A 19,034-nucleotide genomic window follows, 5' to 3' on the forward strand; every position below is an offset into this window, starting at 1 on the left:
CCATCCATCCATCATCTATCCATCCATCCATCCACCCACCCACCCACCCATCCATCCATCCATCCACCCATCCATCCACCCACTCATCCATCCATCTATCCATCATCTATCTATCCATCCATCCATTCATCCATCCATCCATCCATCCACCCACCCATCCATCATCCACCCATCCATCCATCCATCCATCATCTATCCATCCATCCACTCACCCATCCATCCATCCATATTATCATATGTGCAGTATCAACATGATATCAGTATTTAATTTTTAAAATATCAAGGTTATCATCAAAACTTATTTGGTATGTTGCAATACCCTTAGGAAATAAGAAATACAGTTTCTGAAATGTTCAGAGAACAACTATGCCCATGTCACATGATGACCAGTACACTCTCAGGAAAAAGGGAACAAAAGTTACTAATATATAAACTTTAGTTACTAATATGTATCTTTAAAGTACTCACATGCAGCATTTAGGGGTAAATAAGGTATCTTTTAGCTTATGTATCTTAGGGTAATGCCCCAGTGATGGGGATTGATTCTGAGATGAGTCACTCTTATTGTATGAGGGTCAGTGAGTTGTTGCTCTGTTAAGGTATCGGTCATAATCTAATGGACTAATCAGATGAAGAGTGACCACAGTGCCTTCGTAGAACTGCTGACACACAGGCCATTTAAACTCAACAAGAGCCACTCATACTTAGAGAAAGGGGATAGATGGAGAGACAGGGAAGCAATAGAACAAGACGACAGTGACTAAGAGAAGGAAAGAAATCACAAGATTGCAAACAAGTGACAAGGAGAGACTGATATAACAAGCGGTTATATTAGCGAGTGTGGGGAACAGAAATATCCTGCCTTGTCGCTGCCGGTTTTTCAGCAAAAGGACAGTAATTGTTCTTGGGTTGTGCAGGAAAACTCCAGCACGATTGACCTCTTCTCCTGTGTCGTAGTTTTGAAGACAATACTCTTGCTCACTGACAGACCCCATTATCAAATCGCTTTGAGAGCAGACCATGAGTGCCCTGTCAAAGCCTCATCTATCTGTGTCCTGTCATCTTGCTGTGGCCGGGTCTGCTGATGTTCTGCTGAGAACGGCCTTTTAGCACGTCACAGAGTGGCAAAATTAGGATGAAACTCACCCAAGAGTACATTTTGTAGATAAGCAATCCCAGCAGCCACACTTCATGACCGTTCTGTGGTTCTTTTCTGAAACCTAGCATAGACGGTAAGGCAGCTCACTGTAACTTCTCTACATCTAGAGCCACTTTATGGTAATAAGACTATTTCTTCCTATGTAAAATTGATTTTTAAGCATGAAATGAAATTTAAAATTAATCTGGTTTTACTTTATAGCTTGTTTGAGGATTGCAAACGTACCGTTTTTCTTACCGTTTCAGATATTTGGAAGGAAACCTCCTCACCACTGTGCCCAAAGAGCTTGCTAATCTGAAACAACTGACACTGCTGTATGTATTTCTCCACTTTTCATTTGAATTTATTCATTTGGCACACACTTTTACCTTTAAGGGACCTATTTGTGCATTAAATGCATTCATTTGTATGTTTGTTTTAAAGGGGTGGTTCATTGCGATTTCACTTTTTTAACGTTAGTGTGTAATGTTGCTGTTTGAGCATAAACAATATCTGCAAAGTTACGAAGCTGAAAGTTCAATGCAAACGGAGATATCGTCTTTTAAAATTCTGGCAGTTTAATGCCTACAAAAACGGTTGGTAGGGACTACAACGAGTTACTTCCCGGGTTCGTGACATCACAAACCCAGATAAACCCCGCCCTCGGGAAAAGACAGCAAAAGGGGGCGAGGCCATGCTGCGCTGCTTTAGAGAAGAGGAAGAGAAAACTAGAGGTGCACGTAAAAATCTGTTCATATATGAATCACGATTCTGTCTTCTAACGATTCTAATGGATTCACAAGTTTCAAAATCAATGTTCAAAAGCAGCGGTTCTTAATACTGTTCCTCGCGTCCGCTGCTCTGCACACGCTCTGCATCTCTCTCACTCTCTCTCTCTCTCTCTCTCTCTCTCATTCAGCTCAGCTCCAACAATGAACTGTTCCAATTATACACTTATTTTCACATAGCTTTGAGAAGCGTTAAACATGCAGCGTGCAGTTGCCGTACTGTATTAAAAATTTAATCAGGATAAAACCGTATATTAAAAGCTAACATAAGCAGTAGCATTTACAAATAACAGCGTATCTAAAAGTATGAGACAACAACAAACAATAAACATAGGCCTACCATTAAAAGCCGTACTTGCACAGGTTCTGCACGATCCTCTTCAATAATATCCTCTGCTTCTCAGTCGGGCTCAAACTGATAAGCGATGTTAACGACGCCTTGTTTACAATACAACTGGAGCACATGCCGCTGAGGTGAGGGGCGGGACGGTTAGACATGCACTAGCGGTGGTTTAGCCAATCACAACACACTGGTCTAGCAAACCAATCAGAGCCCATCGCCTATTTCTGAGGGAGGGGCTTCATAAAATAGTTTTTTTTTTTAAACGAAGCATTAACACATGTTAGACTGCACACCATAAACACAATCAAGCCTAGAAAAAAAACAGTGAACCACCCCTTTAAGCATACAGCATTATTTTTATTTCTGAAGCTGCGGGAATTTAACAATTTTAGGAAATATGAAGCACCTGTATACACACAAAAAAGTTTGTAATACTTACAAAAAAAAAAAGACAATAAAAATGTGACAGTAAAAACCTGTTAATTGTTTAAGTGTAAGTTACTTTAGCATGCATGGTGAAAATTGTAAACAATGCTTTTTATGTAATTTTACTGTAAAATACTGTCAAAATAATGATTTTTGCAAGTAAAGGCTATGAATTAATGTATAATTTACAGTGAAAAACATGAAAAATATCACATTCAGTTATATATTTTATTTAAATAATTTGGTTTCTTCTCATTTTTCTTATCAGCAATGTACATTAGGGTGTTTTTATTTTTATTTTATGCTTTTCTTAGTGCCTTGTTACCCTGATGCTGCTTTTCTCTTTGTTTGTATGACCCTATGCACCATTGATATATAAAAATATTTTATGGACAAGTTACTATACAAGTGACTATATTGTGGCATGTGTACTTAGATGGTAATTTTCTGCACATTTTTTAAGGTACAAAGCAAATTTTGGTGCTTTTTATGTATCTTGGTATAACATTCAACTACTTAAGGAAATAAAATAAGTTGTAAAATGTACAGTCACCAACATGCCATCCCATAATCCCTCAAATATTATAACTGAGTGAGTTTCTGGCAACCACAACTGCCTTTTTTGTTGTTGCATAAATTAATCAGGATATTATTTGAAGTATACGGTTTAGTTTTTATGCATGTCTGAAGTTATTAGTTAATAACCTTTACCTATCCAGGATGAAAGTAACTGCGATTAAATCGCTTTTCTAAGAGTAAGTCGGCTTTGGATTGTGAAGGCATGCTGTAGACGTTGTTCTGAGGGTGTGTGTAATTGAATCTGCTGTGTGTTTGTGTGTGTTTCCTCTGCAGAGACCTCAGTAATAACAGCATCAGTCTTCTTGCCCCTCTCACCTTCAACAACCTGACGCAGCTCGCCACCCTGTAAGTAACACCGTAATCCAACAATCAAACACAGTTTCTGTGTCCACATATGTTTTTGTCAGTGCAGTCATGTGAATGTGATTACTACTGCCAAAAGATTTGGCAGAAATGTTGACATTAAATGACAGTTTCTTTGTCTGTGTGTCTCACTCATATTCGCTCTCTCTTTCTCTGCAGTATCCTGAGCTATAATCAGATTCGCTGTGTCCCGGTTCATGCATTTGATGGCTTGCGTTCTCTCCGCCTGCTGTAAGACTCCCTTTTGTTTTTCACCTGATGAGCCAGTGATCTGCTGCGCAATCACATCAATCTCTCTCTCTCTCTCTCTCTCTCACACACACACGCACACTCCCCATGCACCACAGCACCTCTGTGAGATCCTAATAACCTGCCTTATGAACTTCAGGAGATTACTGCCTGAACAAAGCTGCTTTAGAACAGCATGTTCACAGCATAAGGAAGTTCTGAAGGAAGAAAGCAATAGATTTTAAGAGCACTTAAGTCCCATGGGTAAACTTTTTTCTTTTGGTTGTATGAAAGTCACATTAAAATGGTCTCGGAAACTTTTTAATATGTCTTTATTTTTGTTACTTACCAGACTACTTGCAGACTCAAACTCAAAACTACATAGAATTTTTTTTTTTTTGAAGTTGTAAATTAAAGCAAAGATTATTGGAATTCATTTTACAAAAAAAAAAAAAATGCTATTTCAGTTTGTCTACTTTAAAATTGTGTGTTTAATTCAATGTGTTACTTGTTGTTGTTTTTTTAATTATTTCTACACCTATTTTTTTCAGTGTATGAAAGTCCATTACAATATTACTTTTGCTATAAAAATGTAAATGTATAATATTCTAAGCAGAGTGTAAAATAAGTATAAATCATTGAAATATTAATTATGCAAAAATTACCGTACCGTTCAAAAGTTTGGGAAATTTTTGTGGAAACCTTGATGTTTCTTAGAACAGATAATTTAAAAAAAAAAGTATATATATAATTTATTTGAAATAGAAGTCTTTTGTCAGATTTGATCAATTTAATAAAAAAGTTAATTTCTTAAAACAAAATCTCTGATTCTAAACTTTTGAATGGTAGTGTGTTCCTCCTTAGCTGTTCCTTAGTTGAGAAAAGTCAAGGTAAATATCACTTATGAACAAAATATTTTTGATTGTGCTATAATTCTGTCAACTTTATCTTATGAAAAAAATGGGATTAAATATTGAACGTGTATTTATGGTACTAGAAAATGAAATTAGCCTTAGTAAGTCAACGTTTCTATTGAAAATATAATTTCCATCACATATTTATTTGGCATTTTGAGATGTGGTGGAAAAAAAAACATTTGTCCATGGATAAAAAGTTCTGAGATGCATGTATTATTCGCTCTTGTAAATTATTAGGAGACAAATAAATGAGTGAGTTTGAAATGTGTGATCATATTTTAAGAAACATTCTGTCTGCATTAAGCTGGATGTTGTGTTCTGCGGCTCTGGGCAGGATAGGTTATCAACACCCTGTGTGCACAGATATGTTAAACAGCCCAAAGGACGCCCACCTTATTCCGGCCCTTTTAAACTTAGTCTGCCAGGCAGTCATCATTGTCACTTTTTAATTTTCCAGAATGCCCCAGGGCCAGCGCTGACGTGGCCTCAAGGGCCCGTAGCTGTCCAATCATGTTCTCAGGTTGCAGTCTGAGTGTGTATGTGTGGGCCGAGCGCCCCGTAATAAAACAGGAGAAATTATTAAACAGAACTGACACAGCATACAATGACATCTCAATGCAAATCTGCCATTCCCACCGGTGTCTCACAAAAAACGGCAGCGGTTTTCTATAATCTTCACTAAGTGCCGTGAATGACCGACCCTTTCTTTCTCTATCTCCATTTATAGTGTGGAAAACAATGGAACCAGCTCCCAGAGCTCCATGCTTTTTTCATTTCCTTTTCATTCTTCTCTTTCAGAACCCTCCACGGAAATGACCTTTCAACTATTCCGGAGGGAGCCTTCAGCCACTTGACATCTCTGTCTCATCTGTAAGTGTGTGTGTGTGTGTGTGTGTGCGCTTTTTTGTGACAAATGAGGACATAAATTTGTATAATGACAAAGGTATGACATAGGTATTACAAGGCTTTGGTGACTTTTCGGGACATTACCCCATGTCCCCACTTTTCAAAACGCTTATAAATCACACAGAATGGAGTGTATTGAAAATCTGAAATAGCACAAAGTCTCCTGTGAGGGGTAGGTTCAGGGATAGGGTTGGTGTAGGGCAATAGAATATACGGTCTGTACAGTATAAAAACCATTACGCCTATGGGATGTCCCCACTTTTCACAAAAACAAACCTGTGTGTGTGTGTAAAAACGTGCTCTCTCTGCCTCTGTTAATGATGGACTCCCAGTCTCAGCCTTAGAGACCAACTCAGATCTTTAGACTCAATGTAAGTTTTACCTCATTACCGGGTGCAACCTAGAGAGAGAGAGCAGCCTTGTGCTCCGCGCTCAGAGACCGAGCCCCACAGGAAATCTTTGTACATTTTATTACAGCTAAAAGGCATCTATTATGGAGGCTTATGGTGGTGCTGTTTTTTTCCTCTCTGGCTGTAGTTCCTTTGCCGGTTTGGAGCGGGGCTACTGTAGCTCCTTGTTTCCTCATTGAAAAGAACTGTCAGAAAGGAAAAAAAATCCCCATTGAGGAATAAAGGGCCTGTTGAATTGAAGGAAGTGCACTTGGGAAGAAGTTATGATTTGTATTGAAGAGTTGAACTCACAAGGAAAAATACACTAGACTAACGAATCATACTGATATTTCTATGCATTTATGCTTTCAAACACCCGGTTCCTGTTATCCAGGGCTCTAGGTGCGAACCCCCTGTACTGTGATTGTGAGCTGCGCTGGTTGTCTCAGTGGGTGAAGGCTGGGTTTAAAGAGCCTGGCATCGCCCGCTGCGCTGGACCACCAGACATGGCCGACCGCCTGCTGCTTACCACCCCTCTCAGTCAATTCCAGTGCAAGGGTGAGTCTGATTTCTGTCTTCCCTCTTCGTGGTTAACACGTCTGCAGCGGACACATTGAGCCATGGTGCTCATGTGGGAGACACAGATTTCAATTTGGTCTGTGCCATGTCCTGAGTCAATTTCCGCTCTCTTTCTCTCCCTAAATAATATCCTGTCCTTTTTCCGTTGTTTCTATCGGTAAAAAGTCTCAAAAAAGGAAACTTCCAAAAAGTAAGCAAAAAAGAAAAAAGGTACAAAACTGTCACTGGGGCAGTATCCTAAGTGCAAAAGCTATTTACCCCAAAATGGTACATATTGGTACCTTTTGAATGTGTACCACCCCAGTTTAGTACCTTTTTTTATGAGATTGCGTAAGTTATGCATTTGCAATGCCATTGTTTTCATGATAAATTAAATTTTGGAACAAAACAAGATATTTGAGGAGAAAAAAAAACTGTAGGCTATGACTTGATTTTATTCAGTCATAACTGGTTGGATCATGAAAAGTGGACATTACGTACCAGAATGGATTCAGGTTGAAAGAGACGGTTTGAAAAATACGATGTGATGTTATCCAAAAAGAGCAGTCTTGTTATCATTAACTACAGCTTAAAACTGTTAAAATAGTTTGTTATCAGTTAAGTTATACGTTTTTAGTTATTTTCATTAACTAAAATTAAATTAAATTCAATATAAATAATAGATGAAAAAAAACTTTAAGAACAAGAATTAGAAATGTTGCCTTGAACTGAAAAGTTTAAGTACTAAAAACCCAAAATTGATATAAAATAAAGGTAAATATAAATATTTACGAAAATCTAATAAAATTATTAAAGCACTTAACGAAATTCTTAAAACTGGAAAACAAAAGTGAATTCAAAATAATAAATGCATACTATAACAGTACATAAATACTGCAAAAACAACAGTGTCAGTGGAAGAGACAAGTTCATGTATTTTGGTAAAAGTTGTATTTTTTCTAGTAATAGCATGCACAGATATATTGTTTTGCAAGTAAATATGTGACCCTGGACCACAAAACCAGTCATAAGGGTCAATTTTTTGAAATTGAGATTTATACATCATCTGAAAGCTGAATAAATAAGCTTTCCATTGATGTATGGTTTGTTAGAATTGGACAATGATTATTATAGATATAGAATTTGACTATTTGGCCGAGATACAACTATTTGAAAATCTGGAATCTGAGGGTGCAAAAAAATCAAAATCTTGAGAAAATCACCTTTAAAGTTGTCCAAATGAAGTTCTTAGCAATGCATATTACTAATCAAAAATTAAGTTTTGATATATTTACGGTAGGACATTTACTAAATATCTTCATGGAACATGATCTTTACTTAAAATCCTAATGATTTTTTGCATAAAAGAAAAATCGATAATTTTTGGCTATTGCTACAAATATACCCCAGCGACTTAAGAATGGTTTTGTGCTCCAGGTACACATATGGCCAGGTTTGTTTCATGATGACCTTAATGTCACCTCCATTCCCTTTTATTTCTGGTTCCCTTAATCATCCACACATTTATACTTCACATTTTGTGTTGTGTATTTCAGGTCCAGCAGATTTGAATCTGATGTCCAAGTGCGCCCCCTGTCTGGCGTCCCTTTTATTTCTGGTTCCCTTTCTCATCCACACATTTATACTTCACATTTTGTGTTGTGTATTTCAGGTCCAGCAGATTTGAATCTGATGTCCAAGTGCGCCCCCTGTCTGGCGACTCCCTGTCAGAATAACGGCACATGTGTGAGTGATGTCACGGGCTCCTACCACTGCACCTGCCCTTTTGGCTACAAGGTGAGTAAACATCCACCACCCCACATACAGCACATCCTCGGCTAGCGTCTTTCCTGTCCTCCTGCATGCGTGTACAGAATACTCCTATGAGTTATGTGCATCATTACATGCAAGAGATCCTCATCATCCATCTTCCTGAGCTGAACTCGCTGTCTCTGGAGTTTCTTGATTAGTTCCTATTGTACTCAGGCAGCCGTTGTTTGTGTAGTGGATACATACTCGGTAGTGTGACCTTGACAGTGGGGTCTTGGGCTTTGGGCAAATGCATTGCAAGAGATGTGAAGAATGTGAACTGCTCTTCGAAGGCAATTTATTCAAAGACAAGCAGCTATGAGCAATTATGAGTGTGACCAGACGGGAGCGTACAAAAATGTAAATTATGCGGCATCAATAGCAGTTCACTTCTGTGAGTTAGAACAGATTGCTTTATAAGCCAAACTTTAGACCATCGTTTCAAGCAAGACTGGGTTGCAGATTGCTGATGCACACACGAAAACCACTTGAAAACCCAAGCGAACCAAAGTTTGACATCAGACAGACTCGGTTTTACACAAAAAGTGCTTTGCGAATGTGTGTGTGTGTGTGTGTCCTGGATGCAGCGCGCAATCATTACCCTTTTGTTTGGTTATGGGATTCCTGTCAGTGTTGTTCTGTTGAAGAACAGATAAAAGCTTAACCCTTCACCCTCTACAAGACAGAACCAATGAGCTGTCTTTTAATTAAAACTGCAGCTCTCAAGGTCAGTTGCAGGTGCGCGTCTGTCCTCGAAGTAAGTGAAGATTAATTTGAATGTTCAAGAGTACTGAATTAAGTCAAACATGGGACAAGAAAAAGAAAAAAAAACAGAGATGAGAGAAAGAAAACAGACATATGGGCCCTTTGAGGAGAGCAGAGGAAACAGGCATATCAGTGGCAAGAGCCTTTGTCTGGAACTGAAATGGAGAGTGTTAGTCACGGAGTTACAGCCCCGGAGTGTAAAAGAATCAGGACAAGACATACATCTTCCATAAACCATGATATTAAACTAAACTCGGCTTTAGGCCTGGATATAGAAGTAGTAAACAAACAAGATTTTTACATTTGCTGAGGAAAATCTGAGTGGTGCCTGTCTGTGCAAAACACAGTGCTGCAGGATAGACTATGCAGTTCATATGTTCTGAGTGTTTTTATTATGTTGCTGTGTGGTTGCTAGGGTGTTCTGGATGGTAGTTAAAGGTTAAGGGATTAAAACAGATTCCTAATTATTAGTATGAGCAACAATGACCATAGAAAGCACCGCTAATCATTGCCTTTAATATCCACTCCTTAACCCTGTTTGAAATGTAAATTGTGGTTAACATTTAAGTTGACATTTACTCAGAAATCATTATGTAATACTGTAGATGATGTCTTTTTATTCCTTTAACCTCTTCACCTTTGAAAGTATCCATCTGATTGTGACCTTTGTCCGAGTATGTAGGGTCAGACATGTTAAAACCTGAGCTTGCTCTTTCCGCATCCATGCTCACAGGCTTTCTCTTTCCTCAGGGTCGTAACTGTGAGATCCCCATTAACGCCTGCATCAGCCTGCCATGTGTTAATGGAGGCACATGCCACCTCACACCTGGACTGGACGGGCACTACAGGTACATTCAGAGCTGTATAAATAATATTCTGTCAGCCATTGAATAGCTGGGAAGTTGTTGAACCTGTGGCCTGAAATGTTGAGTTTTGGTGAAACATAAGTCTGAATGTAGCCTGCACAGTGTTTCCACTATCGCTATGAATACAAGTGTCAAAACGGATATAAATAAGATTTAAAAACTGAAATAATTTGTTAAAATGCACGTCTGGACAAAATCTGTGTATTAAAATTTCAAAGCTTGTAACACCCCTGGACATTTGAACGAAGCAAGGGACAGGCAGATTGTTGTAATAGCACAATAAATGTCCACCGTGTCCTATAAATCACCCAGCAACTTTGGTAATGTCACGTTAGGCCTCTATTCAATTTTTGTAGGGCAGCCGCTTCACATTCCAGGCAGAGCAGAGTTGCACAATGACTTTACAAAAAAACAGCAAATGAGCCCAGAGATTTGTGTTTTTATGTTTCTGGGGGTGGAATATATCGGTTGCTGGCGTAGCTCTTGAGAGTTGGCAGCCAGAGGGCAGGGACTGGGTGGAAGGGTACAGACGGGTGTGGGCTCTGCTAAACAGTGAGATAAGTTTTACTGCTATTGCTCAACAAGTCACCATGGAGATGGAGGTTTATCAAACACTGGGCCTCAGTCACTGATGGATCTGACCTACAAGTCTTACGGATAGCAACAGAAAGCCAAAACAACAGAGAAAAATACAAATATTAGGGGCTTCTTGGAATTTCAGCAGGTAATTTGAGGTGGTGTAATTGATACCAGCTCATTTGAGTCCCAGTGAAGATCGAGACCAGAACAGGGTCGAGTCTGAGTCAGAGAGCGAAACCGGAAGAGATCAAGTCTGAGTCAAGACCGAGACCAGAAGAGGGTCGAGGTGGGATCAAGATCGAGATCAAAAGAGGGTTTAGTCTGATTCAAGACCCAAAAGAGGGTCTGAGTCACAAGCGAAAACAGAAGAGATTGAGTCTGAATCAAGACAGAGACCAGAAGAAGGTCAAGTCTGAGTCAGGGCCGAGACCAGAAAACATTGAGTCTGAATCAAGACTGAGTCCAGAAAAGGATCAAATTTGAGTTAAGACTAAAATTAGAAGTGAGTCGAGTCTTGGTTAAGACTGAAACCAGAAGAGATCAAGTCTGAGTCAAGACCAAGACCAGAAGAGGGTCGAGGTGGGCTCCAGGCCAAGATCAGAAGAGGGTCAAGTCTGATTCAGGACCGAGACCAGAAAAAATCAAGTCTGAATCAAGATCGAGATCAAAAGAGGGGTGAGTCTGATTCAAAACCCGAAAGAGGGTTAAGTCTGAGTCACAAGCGAAAACAGAACAGATTGAGTCTGAATCAAGACAGAGACCAGAAGAAGGTCAAGTCTGAGTCAGGGCTGAGACCAGAAAACTTCATATTTGGGATCAAATTTGAGTTAAGACTAAGATTAGAAGAGAGTCGAGTCTTAGTAAAGACTGAGACCAGAAGAGATTTGAGTCTGATTTAAGACCAAGACCAGAAAAGGATCAAGTCTGAGTCAAGCCCGAGAAGAAAGTCTAGAGACTAGAAAAAATCTAGTCTGAGTTAAGATCAAGATCAAAATGATCAAACTCAGACTTGAGGACCAAGACCATCAAAATATAGTCTTGGACTCATATTCAATGACCAAGAAAATACGGCTCAGACTCAAGGACCAAAACAGGCATGGACTCCAGGAGCATTTTGACTCCGACTCAAATGAGCTGGTTCTTCCATTATCTAGTCACCATCATATTGCTTGTTTTTGGTGGAACAAAATGAGATGTTTAGCAAAATGTTTAGGCTCCTCTTTTCCTTCAAGAAAGTGGATGGTGACCAGTAGATGTCAAGCTTAATATCTTAGAAAGGACAATCCGTACCATAAAAGTGAGTACAGGTTCACTCCGTGTCTGAAGATCTTCTTCCAAAATCCCGATATTCTCAATAAACAAGAACGTATAGTGTTATAAATAAAGATCTTGTTTTGTGTTCATGCCAGCATTATAATTTTTGGCTGAACTATTCCTGTAATGTGTTCAGTGTGTGTTAAAACCAAAACTCAGTGTTCCTGTTGGCTGTGAGCAGTGCACTAATGAAGGATGTTGGGTTGACATTTAAAGACCAAATAATGAGACATAAATGGCAACAAATGACACTGTTCTGGCTGCAGACTTGAAAAAATCAGTCTGGCAGTATCAGGGTGTCACCCAACAGAGCTAAATCACTTAAACCCATGTGTTTCCTTTTGTTCTAACATTTAAAGTATTGATCATTGTCCTGTGCCTTCCCACTCCTCTAGCTGTGTGTGTCCGCCTGGGTATGAGGGCCAGCAGTGTGAGCTGAATCCTGATGACTGTGAAGACAACGACTGTGAGAATAACTCCACCTGTGTGGACGGCATCAACAACTACACCTGCATCTGCCCTCCGAACTACAGAGGTACCAGTTAAAGCTCATTAAGCCAGACTATAAATGCATTCAGAATGTTTCAGACTCTTTGTTACCATTTCCTTAATCATATTGCCCTACTTGTCTGTCTCAGTCTTACCGCAATGAGGCCATTTCACTGGCAAGACTGTGCCAATTGCATTTATATCCTCCAGCCACAACTGAGGTGGCTAAGAAAACATTAAGGAACCAAAATAATATACATGTTAAGACTGGTAGTGGGCAGTTTTACTAAACAAACCAGCTTTTGACAGAAGTCCTGACTAGGCAGATTTAAAGTTCAGCTGTTGTTAAAACTGTCTGTTTCTTTCCACTTCAGATCTGCCAAGTGGCATCCAGTGGCACAACTGCTCTTGTTCTCTCTTCTTTTCCTCAAAATAGGAAGTGCAACTGCTCCTAGTGGGCCCTGTCATTATAATGGCATTCCTCTTTGCCACCTCCCTTGGAGCGGGTGCAGTTGGTGTAGAGAGTGTGTACTTGCTGCGGTATAAGCCTGGCCACATCCTTAAGCTCGTAGCGCACACACAGCTGTCCGGTTAAAGAGCACAGTCTTAAACTGAGTCTTAAACCAAGCAAGAGAAAAATGTTATTGCTCAGAGATGGATCTTAATGGAGTTGTTGGTTACGTTTCATGAAAGTATCAACTCTGGCTCGGGGGGTTCCCCTAAAAGAGAGATTAAAATAAGAATAGGAGCTAGAGGAGTTACTTTTTTACTTAAATCTTTTAAAACCAGTCTCCATTTGCTGTCATATTTCACAAAAATCTCATTTGTGATTTTTCCTGCATGCTGGAAGTATGCAGTGCTCTTCTTATTCTCTCCATTTCACTGTCATTTGTACCAGGCTGGCTATAGATCAGACTCTCAACATAGAATATATTTTCATATCCAATATAGAATCATATCCAAGTATGTAATTATGTTGGTGAAATAAAAGGGGAGAAGGAAGGTTGAAGATTTAATATACTGATGATGTTTTCTTTTGTTTTAACTTTGGGTCTTGTATTGTTGTATTTTACAGTTGTATTGGTACTTACACTACTGTTTGGGGTTGGTACGATTTTTTTATTTTTGAAAGAAATTCATACACTACCGTTAAATGTTTGAGGTGTTTTTCATTTTGATGCAAATTAACACTTTTTTTCAGCAAGGACGCATTAAATTGATCAAAGGCGACAGTGAAGACATTTATAATGTTACAAAAGCTTTCTATTTCAAATAAATACTGTTCTTTTTCAGCATATTAGAATGATTTCTGAAGGATCACATGGCTGCCAAAAAATTCAGCTTTGCATCACGGAAATAAATAACATTTGAATATATATTTAAATAGAAATATTTTGTCATTTTAATTATTTGTGATAATATTTCACAACATTGCATTTCACAACAGTCTTTTTGATCAAATACATGCAGTCTTCTTTTTCGAGTATTAAAAAATCAACCCCAAACTTTTTAAGTAATGTAATGTAAGCATACCAACAGAAAAATTTTGCAAAATGTCATTATGCCCCAAACAAGGCAAGGCAACCCTTACCAAAAAGTAGTATACTTCAAGTTGATTTTATTAAGTATACTTAAGCTAAGTTCAAGTATATATTTTAAGTATACTTTATGTAGTAAGAATACAAATATCAGTGTACTAGTAGTATACTTGTAAGTGTACTATTTCAGTACTCCTTGGGAGGCCCACTTTCTAGTATATAAAAGTATACTTTTAAATATACTTTAAGTATAACAGTAGTAAACTTTGAGTACACAACTAGTTTACATCAATGTTTTTAGCTTGTACTGCAACTATACTAAAAGTGAACTTATAGGTATACTGATAATTTACTAATTAAATACTTGTAGTACACTTTGAAGTATAGTCTCAGTAAACTACTAGCTTAGTAGATTTATACTGCAAGTATACTCGTAAGTTTTCTTTAAGTGAACTTTACATCATACTTTAAGTATACTACTATGTCCGTATTTAGGTATTAATTTATTTATATTTTGTTATATGAATATCTAAACATACAAAACATCAAAAGAAAGAACGGGGTATCTGCTTGTAAACTAAAATATTTTATTCTGGCTTCATGCATTCTTTTTTTAAACACTTGAATGTGGGTAAGTTTCATAAATAAAAAATAAATTAATAAACAACATTTTGAACAAAAAGCTGAATAAAGACTATGAATTGGATTCAAAATGATAATCAAAACGTAGATGGAGTTGATCAACACTCCAAAGCTTGACAGTCATTATTACCTCTTCATTGGTCGACATTTTATTCCATTGTGTTACACAGTTTTGATGCTGTTTTATGTCTGATGATCGTGTTAGATTACATGTGGAAGCATCTGTTGTTTCAGTTTCTTCTTCACTTGTGTTTTTTTTAATTTTGTACAGAAGATGTGTACTAGTGCCCCCTACCGTATAACAATGAAAACACGGATTCTAGGAGCAAAAGTATAGCTCAAATATAATTACAGTTTTTTAAGTATAATTCAAATATTCTTAAATGTCATTTTAAGTATATTTCTGAGAAGTACATAAAAAGTAGACAAAGTATACTTTCCTATTTTTTAGTTTAAAAGAAGTATACTAATAGCACACTTGAATAAACTTATTTTTCGTAAGGGAATTTGGTGCTTCAGTCCTTGTTTAATGTTGAATCTTCACACTTTGCCAAAGGTCAAGTCTTCCTTCTCCATTTTCATTGTATTTCTGTATCTCAGTTTGTATTTTAACAACTGAGGATTGTTCTGTATTAACGTCAGTCTGCACAAATCTTACCACCAACATCCAGAATTGATTTAAGAACCCACAGCTTGAGCTCTTTGCCAGACTCCAGCCTGTGAGGTGCTTGCAGGAAACATCAGCTGTAGACACCGACTGCACTGATTCCCTGAAGAACACATACAGTTGCTGCAGAAAGGGTCTAGAGGAAATTGGCCTGGCAGCAGACCACCTAAACACTGTCTCAAGGGCCTGAGCACGGAGAGGGTACATCTGTTTCTGAGCTGCTGCTGTGCCATGCAACTAGCAACACCAGCACAAGTGTGCTGGACAGGAAATGCTAGGAATCTGGGTGAACGAGTGCAGGGATGTGGAGGTTGGATTAGACCCAGTATGGCCTGTTGCAGGGCCAGATGTCCTACAGCAGGTGGACAGGAACAGGGAACGTATTGAAGGTTCTGGTTGGCAGTGATTTAGTGCCTCTGAATGGAGCCTGCTGAGCTGTGTGCTCTAGAAAGACTTCGCCATCACACAAAGATGTTTTCAGTTGAGCCTGGAGGAGAAAAAGCCTCACACAGTCTAAATGCTGGCAGATGGTGTGAGGGGAGAAAACACCTCGAGGAGGGTCTGTATATTCAGTCAAAGAGTTCCTTTAGCCGCACGACTGTGTGCTTCACCCGTAGACAGCAGAGGCCCTGAGTGTTTCAGCATGTGATAAACCTCCGGACGCTGGGAGATGGCAACTGTTAGAGTCATTTGTTCCTTTTCTTTGTGTGTCTCTTAGGTGATCTGTGTGAGGAGGTGATTGACCACTGTCTGCCCAGGTTTGACCTCTGCCAACACGACTCTAAGTGTGTTCCCCTCAGTAAGGGCTACAGGTGAGTGTGTGAGCTCCTCTGGTCAGAACTTCACACGGAAGACAACATGACCTGCCTGTGCTGCCTGCAATAGAGCAACAGTCGGGTTCTGGAAAGTAAAAGCTCCATTCATTTTCTCCATTAGGAAAGTGAGTTTAACAATACAAGACAGACCTGTTGTGAGCTCTGAGGATGTATGCTTTTCTTCAGCCCAACTGTTCACATGAATTCAACTTATTTTTTAAATAATTATGTTTAATAGCAGAATCTGTGATGAAAAACTTACCATGATGCTGTACAGAAAATTCCACCAATCAGTGGTCGCAGTGAGCGAAAAGAGATCTTTAGCTCCGCTCACTCCCATGAAGCATTGCGAATGACATATATAAATAAATATATATATTTATTTTTTTTTTTTTTCTTTGCTGCAAAAACTTAAGACAACCAACAACTATAAATTAATAGCTTTTTATTTCAATTGGCAGTGCTTTATGGGATTGTAGTTCTTTCACTCACTAAAACTTGAAAGTACATAGTCATGTAATTTGCCACTTTGTCTTTGTCCACTTTTCATATACTTCTTTGATTGGTTTGGTTTATGGCTTACCTTTTTTTAAATGCTTAAACAAAAGTGGGTGTGCACTAATGCACTCTGTAGTTGAAATCTCATTATCACTGCCAAGTGATTAACAGTGTTTTAAAATTACAGAGCATTAAGACACCCCTTATTGCTAGCAATTTTTTTTTGCATCTAAACTGTTGTTGTTGTTGTTGTTTTCCTTCAGGTGTGAATGTTTGCCGGGTTATGTTGGCCAGCACTGTGAGCAGGATTACAACGACTGTCTGGAGAACAAATGTCAGCATGGAGCAGAGTGTAATGACGCCATCAACGGATACACGTGTGTGTGCAAGGAGGGGTTCAGGTGAGACTCGTGCATTGTTCACACTCACATGCCTGCATTTACTTATTTAAATAAGCACACATCATAGAATTCTGTTGTTTCTGTTGTAAGTTAATTACTGTAAAACTGCTAAACACTAATCCGAACCTAATCCATATCTCTACTCCTAAAGGAAAAACTGCATTTTGAGAAGTTAAAAAAACGTACTTTATTTATTAATCATTTACAAATGATTTTGTAATAATAATAATATTATCCTAATATTTTAATAATATTATTATATAGTATATAAAAAAATATTTAAAAATGCATATATTTTAAATAGCAATAATACTTAAATATAAAATATAAAAACTGTTGACAAATATTGACCCTGCCATTTTTAGATAAATCAGTCAATAAAGAATCTATTAATTCTTTGTTCATAATTTCCCCTTTTTTACTCTTCACATTTATGTCTGCAAAAGTGAAAGTAGGTTAGAAATCACTCAAAAAGCATGCACATACTTTTCTGATAACTAGGATACTTGCACACCTGTGTTCATTATGATTATGAAAGGCTTGATAGATGCAAACATATACACGCTTGCTTACACACACACACACTGCAAGCTTCTGTTGGTCCTTTGTTATATGATAGTGTGTAGTTAAATCTGACATGCACAGACGATGAATATCCATATGGCTAATTATAACATTAGGGTGTGTGTGTGTGTGTGTGTGTGTGTGTGTGTGTGTGTGTGTGTGTGTGTGTGTGCGTGTGGCATTGTACAGAAGAAGAATAGCTCTCTCCCCAGCATCCCTCACTCCACTACGGCTACTAATTAAGGGCCTGATGGTGTCTTGAGCTCCGCATTAATCTGGCTTACCACCCATCCTGACACTCTATCAATATTCTAACACTGTCTTCATCTCTTGTGTGATTTAGATTTAAGAAAGAAAGAGTAAGAAAGAAAGAAAGAAAGTTAAAAGTGCTTGAAAAATTGCTTATATTGTTTTCAATAATATACTATACTAATATATTACTCAATAATAATATAGGCATAGGATGGTATAAAGGCTTTTATCATGGTATATTATCACGATATTGAAATAAGTTGCAAAAAAAGTGTTGTTATACTATAACAGGTATGATAAACAAAACTATACATTTTTGTGTGTTGCTTTATTGTTTATCAATGTTCAAAGTAAACAAGAATTATAGTTTAACTGCAATACGTAAGAATTTACAATAAGGTCTCATTAGTAAACTTTAGTTAATGCATTAACTAACATTGTGAAATAGCTACATTTGTTACACAAGGTATCTGTTAATGTTACAGAAGAATATTAACATTATAGTTAATCTTAGTATTCTTGGAATGCATTCGAAAAATCTGAGTAATGAATAATAATTTACAGTATTTTGAGGTGCCCACGATGACAATATCATGCATGTTCATTATTATGATATTATTATTACTGTTTATCGGCACATGTCTATAAAATACTTTATATTCAAGAAGGTTTTCTGAAGGATTGAAGACTGGAGTAATAATGCTGAAAATTCAGCTTTGCATTACAGGAATAAATTACATTCTAACATAATATTCAAATAGAAAATCGTCACTAAAAATATTTCACAATATTATTTTTACTGTATTTTTCATCAAATAAACGCAGCCCTAGTGAGCATAAAAGACATCATTCAAAAACAGTAAAAAATAATCCTAATTATTCCAAACTTTTGACCCTCACCCACTCTCTTTCCTTAGTGGGCTGTTCTGTGAGACTCCTCCACCAATGATATTACTCCAGAAGACGAGTCCATGTGATCAGTCTTACTGTCAGAATGGAGCGCAGTGTCTGGTCGTGGAGGGAGAGCCTGTGTGCCGGTGTCCACCTGGCTCCAAGTGTCATAAGATGGTCACAGTGCACTTCCTCGGCAAAGATACCTATCTGGAGCTCTCGGGCGCCAAGATCCGACCACCCATGCACATATCCCTCCAGGTATGCCTGTAACCACTTCCTGTAATGCTTAACAAAGGGTCCCAGATC

At 38.0% G+C, this 19,034-nt stretch overlaps 1 protein-coding gene across 1 annotated transcript in view; it reads left to right on the top strand.

The window, feature by feature from the left end:
• The window catches only part of slit3 (slit homolog 3 (Drosophila)), a 191,586-nt gene that overhangs the window by 155,824 nt on the left and 16,728 nt on the right, over nucleotides 1-19,034 (top strand). Inside the window, exons 21-31 of the mRNA XM_016289665.1 lie at nucleotides 1,405-1,473; nucleotides 3,548-3,619; nucleotides 3,797-3,868; nucleotides 5,581-5,652; nucleotides 6,472-6,635; nucleotides 8,308-8,432; nucleotides 9,960-10,057; nucleotides 12,364-12,503; nucleotides 16,023-16,116; nucleotides 16,881-17,018; nucleotides 18,752-18,986. Coding sequence (XP_016145151.1) covers nucleotides 1,405-1,473; nucleotides 3,548-3,619; nucleotides 3,797-3,868; nucleotides 5,581-5,652; nucleotides 6,472-6,635; nucleotides 8,308-8,432; nucleotides 9,960-10,057; nucleotides 12,364-12,503; nucleotides 16,023-16,116; nucleotides 16,881-17,018; nucleotides 18,752-18,986 — 1,279 coding nt within the window. The remainder of the gene's footprint in view (nucleotides 1-1,404; nucleotides 1,474-3,547; nucleotides 3,620-3,796; nucleotides 3,869-5,580; nucleotides 5,653-6,471; nucleotides 6,636-8,307; nucleotides 8,433-9,959; nucleotides 10,058-12,363; nucleotides 12,504-16,022; nucleotides 16,117-16,880; nucleotides 17,019-18,751; nucleotides 18,987-19,034) is intronic.

Source organism: Sinocyclocheilus grahami, unplaced genomic scaffold, assembly GCF_001515645.1.
Source record: "Sinocyclocheilus grahami isolate Dianchi unplaced genomic scaffold, SAMN03320097.WGS_v1.1 scaffold250.1, whole genome shotgun sequence".
Classification (NCBI taxonomy): domain Eukaryota; kingdom Metazoa; phylum Chordata; class Actinopteri; order Cypriniformes; family Cyprinidae; genus Sinocyclocheilus; species Sinocyclocheilus grahami.